The sequence below is a fragment of the Heloderma suspectum genome, chromosome 4 (genome assembly GCF_057233095.1).
Source record: "Heloderma suspectum isolate Gila_16-S chromosome 4, 16-S_ref, whole genome shotgun sequence".
Taxonomy (NCBI): domain Eukaryota; kingdom Metazoa; phylum Chordata; class Lepidosauria; order Squamata; family Helodermatidae; genus Heloderma; species Heloderma suspectum.
In genome coordinates, this window is record NC_139461.1 from 234,006,417 (window position 1) to 234,023,276 (window position 16,860).

General features: G+C 42.5%; 2 protein-coding genes across 3 annotated transcripts in view; one reads left to right on the top strand and one right to left on the bottom strand.

Annotated features, from left to right (window-relative positions):
* Positions 1–3,538, bottom strand: part of MAST2 (microtubule associated serine/threonine kinase 2) — a 249,236-nt gene extending 245,698 nt beyond the window's left edge. For both annotated transcript variants that reach the window (XM_084852639.1, XM_084852640.1), the window contains exon 1: positions 3,077–3,538. In XM_084852639.1, the coding sequence (XP_084708765.1) occupies positions 3,077–3,265 (189 nt within the window). In that variant the 5' untranslated portion in view covers positions 3,266–3,538. The remainder of the gene's footprint in view (positions 1–3,076) is intronic.
* A 10,821-nt stretch (positions 3,539–14,359) lies between these two features.
* LOC146348235 (riboflavin-binding protein-like) overlaps positions 14,360–16,860 on the top strand; it is a 28,433-nt gene continuing 25,932 nt past the window's right edge. Inside the window, exon 1 of the mRNA XM_084852641.1 lies at positions 14,360–14,445. The gene's annotated coding sequence lies outside the window, so the exon portion shown is untranslated. The remainder of the gene's footprint in view (positions 14,446–16,860) is intronic.

A 16,860-nucleotide genomic window follows, 5' to 3' on the forward strand; every position in this document is an offset into this window, starting at 1 on the left:
CAAAGGACTCTTCAAGAAAGGGGAAAACGAGGCTTTGAGTTGTATGCAATGATATCATTCCACCAGTGGAAGGGAACCACTGGTGGCACAGATTTCCCTTTTTGGCTGCAGCCCCCCCAAACCTGCTGGAGGGTTGGAGGACCCTCTGGAGCAGATTTGGGGTATACTTGCGGGACTGAAGGGAGGAGAGGTTGGGGAAGACTCGCCACATGAGTGGAAATCCTGTTGCTCAAGTGGACTTGTGCAAAGTTGGATCTAACCTTTTATGACAGACACCAAATAAATGACTTCCTGCCTTGCATTTGTTTTATTTTTTGTTTTTAAATTCTTAGGGTCGCTTCACACATTACAATATGCAGTAGCTATCAATGGATGGTATTCAGCATTATGCTAGTTGAAAAAGTACAAGAGTTGGCATTGTGCAGCTAGTGCTTGCACAACCACTAGCACAACTACCACAAGCAACACGTAGCCTAAGAAAGTTGTAATGAGTGCATGCAATGGCTTGTGAAAACAGATTCCAAGTACTGGATTTGACACTTGTGCAAGGATGAAAACAGGGTTTCCACAAGTGAGCTATCTGAATGACAATCTCCATGAACACAGGCAGCATACCTCTGAATACCAGTTGCTGCGGAACAACAGCAGGAGAGGGTTAACTATAGGCATCTGGTTGGCCACTGTGGGAAACAGAATGCTAAACTAGATAGGCCTGCGGTCTGATCCAGCAGGGCTCTGTTCTTATGGGAAACAGTTGCATAAGTGCACTCAAATATCCACCGTCTGCCACATATTATCCCATTTGTCATATGCAAATCCTGCAAGTAAGATGTGCAGTTCTCTTTTTGGACATGACAACATTTGGTAGAAAGGAGATGTTCCAAGCTGTAAAAGCACTCTTTGATATTTATTTGCACTGATCTCAAACGAGATTTTTCAGGACAGAAGGTTTGATGAGAATTCATTAACCACAGAATATATAGCTATCTTAAATCTTGTGGTTTGCTCATTAGGAACACAGGCTAATGAAAATGGTCTATAGCATTTCATCATCAAAGCAAGTACTCACCAGAAAAACTACAGATATTAAGAATTTTGGAGCTATGTGGTTTCCTATCTTTTTCTTCTTTTTAGTGAATACCACCAGCTAAACCATCCAATTATAAAATCTAGCTAGACTTATTTGGAAGTCTGATTCCTGCCAATCAATCGAAATGGCTCAGTATGCCATGTACAATCATTTCATAGGCCTGTAGAAAAGTGGTAGCTTTTGGATTTATAGTCATTCTTCTTTCTCTACTTATTTTTGTCCTATTTTGCTGCCTCTCCTTTCCTTTTTTCATCTTGATGCCCACTGATTCCTCTTATACAAAGAGTCAGCTTTGAACCCTTCTGCCCACAAAAATACATATAGAACCACCAATTTAAAGCAATTACTAATAGTAGGTTCAGGTTCCACAGGAAAAACAGCCCTGCTCTTCCACAACATGTCAACCACATCCTTACTGCTGTGTCTGTAATACATGTATACAAATATATACAGAACATACATCTGGAAGTCGCATTTCCTTTAATCCTGTGGACATGAGCTTTCCACATTTTTGTATAAACTCACCCTGCCTTCAAACATTACAGGAAAGGCATAGTCAGCATGCTGTAGACATGCAGGAACCCATCTTTTCCTGTAATGTGTGAAGCTGCTTCAACTGATGTGAAAAATTGTCAAATACACAGCCCATGCAGCCTTCCAAATAAAGGAGAGTAGTGGGCCACTCCACTTCCTGTTACTTCTACAAATTAAGCAATGGTTGCTGTCCGATAATAAGCCAGGAAACTCATGGATGAGGCGTGACAGTGACCACAGCAGGATTCACACATTAGCCCAACTGCTGCAAAACATTTGGTGGTTTCTGACATGGCACAATATCTAATAAATTATACTGAGGACTAGCATGTCTAATGCTGTACAAATGCAGCATATGTTATAAAAGCATATAGCTAGATGGGTCTAACTGAAACCTCTACCACAAGACAGGCCCCTTTTGTACACAAGTCCAACCTCCTTCTGACCTACAAAGTCCATTGTTGCCCACTGACAGCATATCAAGTTCACATATAGCAGGACTATAAATAATTATCTGCTGAAGTAAATCTTGCTCAGGATGTTCCTAGACCTCTAACTGCTAGAGGCAACAGAGAAAGACAACCTCCACAGTAACTCTGTAGTTTCGTCACATATTCTTACTGAAGCAACTGATACAGTAACGAAGGGGTATATCCAGTGTTAGTCCTATTTAGAGTAGACCCATTAAAAGGAATGGGACCCAAGTCAGATTAAAACTGGATACAACCCATTAGATACAACCCAGACTTACGAATTGAGGAACCATGACTCTAACCTAGAAAGGAATATGCCTGACTGCACCTTGACTGAGATGGTACTTCACCTGCATACTTACATGTACTCAACATCAAGAATACAGGCACACTCTTGACTTACAGGAGCCAACCCCTCAAAGGAATAGCCAAAGATCCAGCCTCAGTCAACCGAAGGCAATCCCCATGTGACCCTCTCAGCTCTCCAAGACCAGAAGCCCCTAACCACATGTAAATTCAATCTGCCAAACTAACAATCCACCGCTTAGGTCTTCTCAGTTTTATTGGAGAATCTTCTGCCCTACAATAAAACAAATTCAGTATACCTACATGAACCCACTGGCACCAGGAGCATAAAACGACTCTTATTTACTCTTCTGTACCCCAAAATACATGTCTCCACGAGCTTTGTGAAATCAAATAATATTTCCGCGACCAACCCTTTGGAAGGCTTTTCTTGACATAGCATCCCACAATACAAAACCACTAGCCGCCCCCAACATGACCCACTCACACACATCTTACAGTGGCCAATGCCTACATCCCCTGCACCAAACCGATGCCACACAGCCCCTTCTTTTAGCGTGCCTCCTTGCGTAAAATTACACGTGAAGCTTCCTGCGCACTCCCTTCCCCCATTTCACCCCACAATATACAGACCCCCCCACCCACCCCCAAAAAAACACTGCAACCGCAATACCTTTTCGGGCGGTTCCCTGCAGGCGGCGCTACCCCGACCTGCTTCTTCAGCCTCCTTCCTGCTGGCCGCCGCGGAGGAAGCGCTTCTCTCGGAGGCACCTATGGGGGCCCTGGCCGGCTGCTCCAAGCCCCGAGGGGCCGGCAGCGCCGAGGGCCCCGCTTTGTCCCCCCGAGAGCGACCCTTCCTCATGATAAGAGCAGTGGCGGCGGCACCTCCTCAGCGCGGGGGCTCCCAGGTTAAGCTGCCGGCCATGGCTGCGCGGGAAAGAGGGGGAATGCTGGGGAGCGCCTCAGGCACCGCAAACCCCTCGCACGGACATCCCCGCACTCCTGTCAGGGGCGAGCACGCCGGGCACTGCGGCAATCCCGCCCCCACGGCCACGTATCGCGAGAGGAGGGGCCGCCGGCGCGCGAGGGAGCTCGGCGGGGCTGGACGCCAGGCGCCGCTCACGAAGCGAAGTCCGTGGAGGGGGGAGGAGCAGGGACAATACGGAGGCGGGGCCAAGTGGGCGGGGCGGGAGAGCGAGAGTGACGCGTCCCGATGGGCGAGAGAGACCTTGCGCGGAAAAGCTGGGAAAGGCGCGCTGGGGGCTGGGTTGTCGCGCAAAGCATGATGGGGCCATGGCACGGTTCTCTATCAACACAGGAGTGGGCGCTGGGCAGACAGAGCACATTCCTACGTTGCCCGCTCGGGGCGTGACGCGTATCTTCATAAGAGCGGCCCTCTCGCTTTAGCACAGGGCGGGCTGAGCCAAAAGCGCGGTGGAATGGGCGCCTCTCCTTTTGTAGGCACTCGAATCGCCCTCAAATGGGGACAGGGCGCTTTCAGGGGTGTTCCACAAGCAACACGTTTATGTGGGTTTCATGCTGCCCTTGTATGAAACTTCTCTGTGGGATTTTTGTTAATATCTGAAGCAGCTCTTAAAGTGATCTAACTTAGGTTGAGGTGGAATTTTTTCTCAGTTCCTAAATGCGTAGCCATGTGTTGATATTGAGAGTTAAAAGAACAATAAGTCAGTTTTAATATAAACTGCCCTGATAGACAATTTGTGCTGAATGGTGGCATATAAATTTATTAAATAATACATAAAATACAAATACTTAAAAAATTATTCCTGCTAATCATAATTTTCTCTGCAGCAAGCCCAGTTGTGGTTCTTGTAGGGCAAGTCTGGACATGCCCTCCTCTAAGACCCACAAGCAGTCCAACAAAGGACAAGGATGCAGTAAGACATTCCAGGATGGATGGGTTCCTGGCCTTTGACCATTATAAATGATAGAGAAACTGTCAAGGGTTCCCAACTGTTCATGCTGACAGTTTGCAACAGCTCTGTGCAAATACGTGTGGTGTAAATGGCTTGTTTCTGTAGACGTTTCCCTATAAAACTAGGATCTTGACTAAGGGAGCAGTACTATGGCCAGCTAGTCAGCGGCTAGATGGCCATAGGATGTTAGTTCCCTGAGAACTGACCTCCCCCCCCCCCGCCACTGCCTCACAGGCAGCTCAGAACAGCCCCACACTCCATGCTCAGAAGAGGAGCGCAGAGCAGCGAAAACTGGGCATTCTGGGTGGCATTCCAGGGCGGGGAAGGCAGAAATGCCAGTACGACACATCCTAGTGTCACTTCCCCTCTCCACCTTCCCATGGCTAGCTGCAAATGCAGGGCAGCTGAAGTGCAGAGATGATCCCCTCCGTGCTTCTCCTGCCCTGCATTGGATAGGTGGTCGCCTCCAAGTTCAGAGGTGGCCGTCTGTCCCCATAGGATTGCGTCCTTAATGTCATTCTGACATGAACATCAGTCTGGCAGAGAGGTCAGAAACAGGTTTAATTCTAAACTACAGAATTCGACCAAGCCTCGTTACAGATCTTCAGCATGAATTGTATAGTAAAACAGGTGGCCAGAAGGTAGCTTGGGATCTACTGGTAGATCTCTGGGTAATTTGCAGTAGATTGGCAAGACTTTCTGATTCCCAATTGTTTAACAATAGCAACAACAATATGACTTTTGCCATGTAAATTAGACTGCTAAAATGAAAGCAAGCTTGGGGTAACCAGAAGTGGCCTTTTGCTTGAAAGGACTGTAGATTCTGAATTTGCTCAGAGGCACCCTGTTCGTTACTTCTAAGTGTATGTCTTTTGTATCTGGCTCTGGTTGGTGGATCTGAGGGTTCTAGTAAAAAACAAAGTAGATTCAACAAGCCTGAAGTCCATCCAGCCCTGTAAATAGACTATCTAACTAGCTAGAAGTCATAGTTTTATTCTTTACTAAACTGTAAATATATACAATACTATGTGTTACTTAACTACTAACAAGTTAAATACTTATTTAAATAGAAATTATGATCTTATCTCGATGGACTAACCACGTGAGGGGGCCTCAATAATTTGGTTATAGTGGAAAAAGTATACAAATATATGTACAAATAGCCCACCCATTTTGAAGATTTTAGGTGTGTAACAAAAGTTTTTTTAAAAACCCTCAGCCAAACAAAATAAATTTTACCAATTTAAGTTTAATTTCCCCTTCCTTTCCTGACATAGTCTTTGAAGGTGTTGCATAAAAGGAGATGTACAGAGGGATATGTGAAAACAGAGAGCTAGGCCTCCATAAATAAAGTACAGATCTCTAATGCAGAGAACCTTTTCCTGGAAGATACAGCCAGTCAGATGATGATTGTGTAGGAAAGACCCCGCAATTGCCTGTATGATTCTTTAATTCACATGTAGGAAGTAACTCCCACACTGTTGCAGGTATATGCAAAAGGGGTTTAAATCCCATTCTACTGCGGATTAACAGTCATAAATCAAGGAAGTAAAGACAAGCAGCCTGTTAGCATTTCCCAGCTGGGATTTTTACTCTTAGCAGCCAAACACATTTAAAGAGTGCAATCAGTATTGTTTATGCTGCTTTATTAGTCTGGCATGGGGCCTGCTTTTGATACACCAGCTGGCTTCTTGCCATTGAGTGTTTGTGCCTGTTAATCAGAAACAGAAAGGGGCATCCAGAGAAACTCTCTTCCCTGGACTCTGTACATTTGTGTACTATATATGCATGACAAAAACTAAGTAATCATGTCTGTCAATCTGTCTCCCCCCTGTGGATTTAGAGCAGATTATGGATGGTTTTTCTATCAATTGCACATCTCTGCCCACTTTGACCAGGCATGAACAATTGTGTCTGCAAGTTTAAAGATGCCTAGTAAGAAAGAAGTGCCATTGAACTCAGTATGGTTTCCTAGAAGTAAATTCTTGTGTCTATATTTACATGATCATCTATTAAAAATTGGTCAGTGATTTTCATAATTTGCAATACCAAGGTACAAATTGCTGTTACAAAATAGATATTACCAAAGCATCTCATGATGTCTTCATTCTCAGGAGTTCTGCTCCTGGAGCAGGATTATTGTCAGGATTCAGGCCTAGAGTAGATTGGACAAAAATTCCAATAATAATACACCATTAGCAAGCTCAGGCCCCTAGAAGAAACTTCAGGATCAACCCAAGCAACTCTTGAGGAGCCATCACATTCTTCCAGTTTTGTAATCCTTTTGGGTCAGGCTGTTCTCCCAAACATCAAGGGAAAGACAGAGCTGACAGGAAATCTTATCTTGCATGAGTGCTTGCATAATCTCCCCGTGATTAAATTATTTGGGCCCTATATTTTGCTTTTGCCTCAGGTAGCCAAAAGTGTCTTGGGTTTGGTTTGCTGTTTGTTTTTGAATGAGTGGAGATAGCTAGATATGTTAATCAAACATTCTAAAATTTAGAAGCAAAGCAACATGTCTGCATCAAATATTGGGAAATTGCACTTTCTTGTCAAATATTAACAGCCTGACCTGATTTTTAAAGTCATGTAGTTGCTAAGCGGATAGTGGGGAAATTGGACTCAACTTGTATTCTAACATTTTAAATGGGTTTCCAATTCCAGAACAAACATTTCCAAACTCTCAGAATAACATCTTGGCTGACATTTTTTTTTGGAAGGAATAAAACCTAAACTCGGGTGCACTTTTTAAAAATTAAAACTAGTTGCACAAATGTCAAATGCTACTGCTGGTTGGGTAGTAATTACTACTACAGATTTATAGCAGCACTCTTTCACTGTATTGAAGTATATAATTGGAAGCTATGGCTGCAATCCCATGCATATTTACTTGGGGGCCAGTCTTATTGACATCAATGGGTCTACATTCTGAGTGAACATGAGGTTGTTAGAATTATTGGTTGTCCAAACCCGTACCATCAGTGCTATGTGTGCAGTGTGCGCTATAGTCAAAGAAACTCTGCGGAGTAATTATACTCTCTGGTAACAACTGCTGTGCTGTTTAGCCGTTTAAAAACTCAAATCAAGATCTATAGTGTGTAATATCAGTGCGATAACAATTTTTAAATTTTATATATGGAGCCAAGTGCTGCTCACAAAACTGAAAAACAAGTGTTTTGTTTCCTGAGTTTTGTGACTCTCAGCAGAGTTTCTTCTGTACTTGGCGGTGGGGAGGGAAATATTGATATGTAAGATATCACAGCAGGTTTCCATGTTTGACAAATGAACAATAATTTTGTTTCCTTGAATTGGCAGAGAAGATGACGTATTTGATCACTGTCGTCCATTTTCCTGTTTTGAAAAAAAAATACTCTTCATAACTTATTTGTATTCCATGCTTACTCTACATTAATTATTCTAGCAGCGCAATCCCATGCATTTTTACTCGGAAGTAAGTCTTACTGTCTTCAGTAGGAATTACTTCCAAGTAAGTGTACATAGTATCTCAGTCTCAAACGTATATATAGTCTCCAGGCTAAAGTCTGTACCCCATATGTAAGACAGCAGGTATACTTTAGTGTCCTGAAGATAGTGCACATATTGCTGAACATATCTAATTAGTGTCCTTTGTTAATTGACATACAAATGCCTTATTTGCCATAAGGCATATGGACTTAATACATAATATGTCATGGACACAAGTTTAACATAAAGGCAAATGTCAGATCCAGAATTGTGTGTGCACTACATTTTGATGGAAGCACAGAAAAAAAGATCAGTATGTGGTATTGGACAATGCTTGCTGAGATCTCATAAGCTAGAGGAATGGCTGATAAAAAATTCTACTAGTTGGGGGTGAGAGTTCAGTGCCCTGCATAGCTCCTTGCCCATCACCCATGACTTGCAAAACGGAATAAATTATGCAAAATAAGACAATTGTGCACATTTGCTTAATTTCTATAACATATATCCACCAATCCTGCTTGTCTTAGCTTGGAATTTAATTTACCCTGGCACAGAATTTTATCTGCACAGTGTACACAGTCTTTCTCACCTTTAAGTAAATGCACATTCCCTTTTTTCTCAAGCAAATCACTGTGTTTGCTCCAACAAGTATCAAGGGCAGCTTGCAGAGAATCAAAATCAGAATTACAATAAGAACAAATTAAAACAACAAATATTAGAACAATACATTAAAGACAAAACAAAAGAGCAGCAAAAAGCAATCAGCAGAGTTAAAACTGGTCAGTTTAAAAGCCTGGGGAAATGACATCAGCATAGATGACAGGTGAGCATCCCTGAGCGGAGCATTTCACAGTTGGCAGTTGGGGTACTGCCACTGAGATTTCATAATGCTTTTCCCACCAACTGGAAATAGCTAGGGGATCTCTAGCCAACCCCTCAAGTATCCTCACATACCAAGGAAGCATTAGCTTTGCAAGTGGAATGTCAAGCATCCCTAGGGTCATTTTGTTTGTATTGATGCATGAGTTGTGTGAGCGGGACAAACTTTTTGTTTCAATGTGAACTGCTCACATTCATCTCAGTGGGTTGCTGAATTCTATTGAGCTGCAATCCTATACCCAGTTCCCTCGGAGTAGGCTAACTTCTGAGTAGACATGTATAGGATTGCAGTACTACTGGAATTTGTTAAGTGCTGCAAGTCGATGCCTAAAACATACACACCTCTACCGAGACTCAGCCAGATTGTAAGCTGAGAATTCATTGGTTTGCTTCATGAGTTTCTGAGAAGAAATGCTCATGACCGATATCGGCATCTGGGTATTTAAGCCCTAGCCTTCTTTTAAGAAGCAACTTTCCCACTTCCTGAATTTTATTGAAAGTATGCACCTGGATTTTTTAAATCAATGTGGCTCCAGTGATCACACTAAGGAGGAACCTTCTACAGGCCGGTAGGGAAAAACAAGGAAATGATGTCTCTGGAGTAGCTAACAACAGGAACTTCAGCAAGTTTAATTAAGAAGTGCATTTCCATAGATTTGCTACTACCTTACAGCAAAGCATGCTTGCCCAAATATATTGATGTCTACTTATTATACTGTATATCCTTCCCCACCCCACCTCATGATGTCACAAGGTAGATAATACTAGTAACATATATATCTATACTTTTACATTAATTCCATTTCCAGTCCTCCAAGTAATCATTAACTTCATTAATTTGCATATTTGCTTTTGGCAGCTCTCTTCTGCAATCAAGAAAATATGCTGTGCATTGTGGGATATTCTCTGAACATTAATGTGTATTTAGAAGCATCCTCAGTGGCTAATCATCTCTTCTTCAGTAACACCACCTGATTAAAGAAATAGTTTAATAGGCGCCTGAAATGAAATAGTGCTCTCAAGGTCTTAAAAGTAATCATCAACCATTACATAAAATGGAAAGTATTTTTAATCAATTAGCAATTGGTTAAGAAAGATTTTTAAAACCTCCTGGAAGACATGAATAATGGGATTTTTACAATTAAGCTTTACCCTACATTTATAGTACAAGTCTATATAAAGACCCGTGCTTCAAAAATGGCCTACAAAGGGGTGTGATCAGTGACAATACACAGATATACAAGGTAGTATTGATTACTGTCATACATATCTTGAATGGAGTATCTGTTTGTTGTTCAGTCGTTTCAGTCTTCGTGACCCCATGGACCATAGCACGCCAGGCCTTCCTGTCCTGCGCTCTCTCCCGGAGCGTGCTCAAGTTCATATTCACTGCATCGGTGATGCTATCTAGCCATCTCATCCTCTGCCGTCCCCTTCTCCTTTTGCCTTCAGTCTTTCCCAGCATCAGGGTCTTTTCCAGAGAGTTTTCTCTTCGCATTAGGTGGCCAAAATATTTCAGCTTCAGCTTCAGTATCTGTCCTTCCAATGAGCACTCAGGGTTGATTTCCTTTAGGATTGACTGATTTGACCTCCTTGCAGTCCAGGGGACTCGTTAGAGTCTTCTCCAGCACCACAGTTCGAAAGCATCAATTCTTCGGCGCTCAGCCTTCCTTATAGTCTAGCTCTCACATCCATACATTACTACTGGGAAAACCATAGCTTTGATTAGACGGACCTTTGTCGGCAAGGTGATGTCTCTGCTTCTTACTATGCTGTCTAGGTTTGCCATAGCTTTCCTCCCAAGGAGCAAGCGTCTTTCAATTTCATGGCTACAGTCACCGTCTGCGGTGATCTTGGAGCCCAAGAAAGTAAAATCTGTCACTGCTTCCATTTCTTCCCCTTCTATATGCCACGAAGTGATAGGGCCAGATGCCATAATCTTCGTTTTTTTAATGTTGAGTTTCAAACCAGCTTTTGCACTCTCCTCTTTCACCCTCAACAAGAGGCTCTTGAGATCCTCTTCGCTTTCTGCCATTAGGGTGGTATCGTCTGCATATCGGAGGTTGTTGATAATTCTCCCGGCAATCTTAATTCCGACCTCTGATTCATCCAACCCAGCATTTCTCATGATGTACTCTGCATATAAGTTAAATAAGCAGGGTGACAATATGCAGCCTTGTCGTACTCCTTTCCCAATTTTGAACCACTCGGTTGTTCCATGTTTGGTTATGACTGTTGCTTCTTGACCCTCGTACAGGTTTCTCAGGAGACAGGTAAGGTGGTCTGGTACTCCCATCACTTTAAGAATTTGCCACAGTTTGTTGTAATCCACACAATCAAAGGCTTTAGCGTAGTCAATGAAGCAGAAATAGATGCTTTTCTGGAACTGTCTTGCTTTCTCCATGATGCAGCGAATGTTGGCAATTTGATCTCTAGTTCCTCTGCCTCTTCGAAACCCAGCTTGTACTTCTGGTAGTTCTCGGTTCGCATACTGCTGAAGCCTAGTTTGTAGGATTTTGAGCATCACCTTGCTGGCATGTGAAATGAGCGCAATTGTGCGGTAGTTTGAACACTCTTTGGCATTGCCCTTCTTTGGAAGTGGAATGTAAACTGACTTTTTCCAGTCTTGCGGCCATTGTTGAGTGTTCCAAATGTGTTGGCATATTGAATGCAGCACTTTAACAGCATCATCTTTTAGGATTTTAAATAGCTCAGCTGGAATACTGTCATCTCCACTAGCTTTGTTGTTACTAATGCTTCCTAAGGCCCACTTGACTTCACTTTCTAGGATGTCCGTCTCAGTGACCGCACTCTCATGGCTATCAGGGACATTCAGATCTTTCCTGTATAGTTCTTCTGTGTATTCTTTCCGCCTCTTCTTAATCTCATCTGCTTCTGTTAGGTCCCTGCCTTCTTTGTCCTTTATCATGCCCGTCTTTGCACAAAACCTTCCCTTGAGATCTCCGATTTTCTTGAAGAGATCTCTAGTCTTTCCCATTCTGTTGTTTTCCTCGATTTCTTTGCATTGTTCATTTAAGAAGGCCTTCTTGTCTCTCCTTGCTATTCTCTGGAACTCTGCATTCAGTTGGATATATCTCCCCCTTTCTCCCTTGCTTTTCGCTTCCCTTCTTTCGTGAGCTACTTGTAAAGCCTCATCAGACAGCCACTTGGCTTTCTTGCATTTCTTTTTCTTTGGGATGGATTGAGTTGCTGCCTCCTGAACAATGTTACGGACCTCCGTCCATAGTTCCTCAGGCACTCTATCAGGTCTAATCCCTGAAATCTATTCCTCACCTCCACTGTATATTCATAAGGGATATGATTTAGGTCATACCTGAATGGCTTAGTGGTTTTCCCTATGTTCTTCCATTTAAGCCGAAATTTTGCAACAAGAAGCTCATGATCTGAGCCACAGTCAGCTCCAGGTCTTGTTTTGACTGACTGTATGGAGCTTCTCCATCTTTGGCTGCAAAGTACATAATCAATCTGATTTCGATATTGACCATCTGGTGACGTCCATGTGTAGAGTCGTGTCTTGTGCTGTTGGAAAAGAGTGTTTGCTATGATCAGCGTGTTCTCTTGGCAAAACTCTATTAGCTTTTGTCCTGCTTCATTTTGTACACCAAGGCCATGCCTGCTTGTTATCCCGGTGATTTCTTGACTTCCTACTTTAGCATTCCAATCCCCTATGATGAAGAGGACATCTTTTTTTGGTGTTAGTTCTAGAAGGTGTTGTAGGTCTTCATAGAACCGATCAACCTCAGCTTCTTCGGCCTCAGTGGTTGGGGCATAGACTTGAATTACTGTGATGTTGAATGGTTTGCCTTGGATTCGTACTGAGATCATTCTATCATTTTTAAGATTGTACCCCAGTACTGCTTTTCCCACCCTTTTCTTGACTATGAGTGCTACTCCATTTCTTCTAAGGGAATCTTGCCCACAATAGTAGATATGATGGTCACCTGAATTAAATTTGCCCATGCCTGTCCATTTTAGTTCGCTGATTCCCAAGGTGTCGATGTTCAATCTTGCCATCTCATGTTTGACCACCTCCAGCTTACCTTGATTCATTGATCTGACATTCCAGGTTCCTAAACAATATTGTTCTTTACAGCATCGGATTTTCTTTTCACCACCAGACACATCCACAGCTGAGTGTCCTTTCGGCTTTGGCCCAGCCGCTTCACTCTTTCTGGCACTACTTGGAAATACCCTCTGCTCTACCCCAGTAGTATATTGGACACCTTCCAACCTGAGGGGCTCATCTTTCAGTGTCATATCTTTTAGCCTTGTGATACGTTCCATGGGGTTTTCTTGGCAAGAATACTGGAGTGGGTTGCCATTTCCTTCTCTAGTGGACCACATTTTGTCAGAACTCTCTGCCATGACCTGTCCGTCTTGGGTGGCCCTGCACGGCATAGCTTATGGCTTCACTGAGTTACGCAAGCCCCTTCGCCACAACAAGGCAGTGATCCATGAAGGGGATAGCTGTAGTGCAGTGTTAAACTTTGGCACTGCATAATGGCTCTCAATAACCAGGCCTCAGATATGTTGTTTAATGCTCTGAGTAGATGTCCTTGTTTTCTATTCTAACATTTTGCCTTGCCAGAAATTGAACAGCCGTTGCCTGGTTTTAGCCGTGTTCTTGGTAGTCAGTCCTCTTCCATGCTAGTGTGATGAGAACTTTGTAAATTCATCCTGTACATTTGTCAGCCTGGAAAGAACTAATATCAGGCTCATCTTCATTAACTAAGGGAAAACAACATTGTTTGATCATGCCCTTGCAAAAATCTATTGAACAGTGTTACTTTATCATCTGGTTGCAGGAGTTTGGGTCAGCTTAAGTTGATCAATCTGCAAACATATAGCTCAACATCTGTCTGAAAAAAACTTTAATGGCATAGGTTTTAAATGATCTTTTACTGGTTAAGAAGGCATTCTTCTTGCCGTACCTGGAGATGCCACAGACTGAACCTGGCATTTTCTGCAAGCAAAGCATACGCTCTACCACTGAGCCATGATCCTTCTCCAAGACATCCCTGTCTGGCTAGGAAGGCTGTTAAGTATCTGGCAAGTCATAATGTTCAGTTATTTCAAATATATATAAACTGCTTTTCCACAAACTTAAAAGCAGCTTACAATTGATAAAACATAAAACAACAAAATAAAGCCCTAAAAACCAAACCACCTACAACAAAGCCTGTACAAAACAAGAAAAGATAATGGCATCTCCTGACTTCCAGCTTACCCAGCTATGCTCATCGGACAGGCCCAAAATCAGCTGGAACAGAGACATCTTGCAACCTGGTGCCTTGGAGGAAGATCATTACACAGCCTTAGGGATGCTGCTGTAAAGGCCCTGCTCCTAACTGCTGAGATGAATGTGTTGTGCTATAAATTTCAATATATCTACCTGCCTGTTGAGCGGCATTTCATTTGGTAGATCACTGGTTTTCAAGTTTGTTCTAGAGGCTTCCAACTGGCCAGACGATGCTGAATTAGATCATGGACCTTTCACTAATATAAGTTAGTCAGTTATTCAACATCAAGTTAGTCAACATCAAGTTAGTCAACATCACTACTGCAACTGACCCTGAGATAAGTCTGTTAGCTTTACAAAAGGGTTATGGAACTTTTGTTGGCAAAGAAACCATGCGTTTCTGCTGACAGACAACATATATAGGCAGAGGAAAGAACAGGCAGCACCCGTTTGCATTCCAGCCTGTCTGAAGAGGAAAGAAAAAGAAAGCCAACAAAAGAGGTGAGAAATCAAAGCTTCAGTTTGGCTTGGTATGTTTTACAGACAATGAATTAAGAGCAATTGCTTTAGCAAATCTTACCATTCCTTTCTTAAAAGGATGTTTGCCCTGAGGAAGCTACCCTTCCAAGAAGAGCAGCAGCAAGGGGCAGGGGGGATTTTTGGTAGGATCATGGTATGTGGGTCCGCACACACATTGTTTCTGATCCTTCTGCCCCTCCCCCGTTGTTATTGCTAATGAAAACGTACATATTAAATGAATTTACATACTTAAAAGTCACATCTGTTTTGGCCCTTGGCTTCACTAACTGTTGCATCAATACTGAATTTATTTTCACTTCTCTATTCTTGCAATTGCATTTTGGGACAAATGTATTTCAGGTCTTTCCAGACACTCAAAAAGCAGCTTTTACCATTACTATTAAAAAATACAATTAGCAGGGGCCTGCATCAATGTTTGCCTCCCTGTAATTCAGTATAGATGGGATTGTCTTGATGCTGTGGAGTTAGCCTTGCATGTTAACTGGTGTCTTAAACAGAAGACGAATAGTCAAGGTGCATGCTCCAGCATCTCTAGTCAAAAGAAGAGCATATCCTCGAAGGATCTATGAAATGGCAGTGCATTGTTGTGCGGGGGAGTGGTGGGCTGATGCTGTTTATTACCGTTTTTAATATAAGAGGCTGCTCACATTGGGAAGAATGTAACATGTGGATCAGGGACTTATGTGGTTATGGGTTCAGGGTAATGTCACAAGCTGCCAATAGGTGCCTGCAATGCTTGAATAACCATCATCCACATTATGGACTTAGTATCATCATATACACTGTCACTGGACAAAAAAATTGCATTTGTCAGAACTCAAAACTGGGGCTTTAGTGTACTAATCTGGGTTTTTCTTTAAGAACTCAGCAACCAAAGCACCTATACTTCATTGCCTGGAATTACCCACTTTTCCCATATTAATTATCAGAAAATATTTTTTAGGATAATTCCTGCTGTCAATATTACCGTAAATTTGGATTGATATATTAAGAATGCTTTTCCTTACTGGCAGAGTTGACTTCAGGATTAGAGCTATGTTTATTGTCTCTACTTCCCTTTTTTCTAACCTACACCTGGGAAATGAGCTTGCAGTAGTAGTTCTTGTACACTGTACACTAACAAGCAAAAGCACAATAGATGCAGTTCGCAAGGTGGACAGATAAGGACAAAACCATGCATTTTGGCAGATAGGGTTCCTCTGTAGGACATATGCAGATGACATATGTAAGAACGTGTGGGCAGCAAATGCGCAGCTCCTGTAGAGGAAGAAAAACCAAATGACCTTTGGCAAAGTGGCACTTCTGTTGTACGGAACTGAATATTTTCCCAGCACTCACTATAGTACTTAGCTGCTGAGAAAATTTTGTTTGTTTTTTATTCCCAAAAATGCCTCTGCTGTAACAGTGAGTGCTAGGTGGACTGGAGTTGTATGACTACCTTGGATTTATTGTTTTGTAGTTTGATTTGGTGCTGCACCGAAAATTTCTACCACGTTTTTTTTTACTAGTCTCATTCAATTTGACAGGAAATAAATTCCCTTAGAAAAGAAATTCAAACAAGAAGAAAATTTCAATAAATGCTCATGGGTTGAGTTTGAGGTTCTTGTGCTTACCGTACTTATGAGGTGGCCGAGGAATGTGCATGAGTGTCCAGTCTTTTGTTGTACAGTCATCTCTCCCGCAGCCTGTAGCCTCCTCAGCTTCCTGTACATCAGTTAAAGCCCAGGGGAAGACATAATATGGTACATCCTCCCATGGATTTTTTCCCCCACATTAGGAAGTGCAGGCAGCCTGGGAGACTGCAGAGCAATAGAAAGAAAACACACACACAGCACCCTTAGCCACCTCACAGTGACTAAGCTCAAAAAACAAGCTGTGCTACAACCCCTGCCAATGGTGAATTCTACCGGTAAGAAAATGTTGGAGAATTCCTCCTCCCCCTGGAGAAATTCAGTGAAATTGTCCCCTCAATTTCTCTGCCCACAAATAGGATGAAGAATTTCAAGAGGCCATTTGCAAACAGTTCTAGTTTGATTTATTCTGTTTGATGTTTTTGTTGTTAGCTGCTTTGAGTTTTTCAAAAGATAAAGCAGAATATTACTTTTAAATATGAAAAGTAACAAAAATGTGACATCACTATATGATAAGTGACTCAAGTTCCGTCACCATCAACCACTGCATTATGTGACCTTTTTCATTCAAAAAACATATTCTGAAGGCTGAGCATTTCTCACTGTACTATCTAGGGGAGGAGCTCAGGCATCTCTATAAAAAGCATGAGTATCAGTTAGGCTACCCCTGCCATCTGCACCACAGCCTGTAGATTAATTAAGCTTTTAGCTTTCTGATTTGGGTTTTTTTTTCATTTGTGTGTGT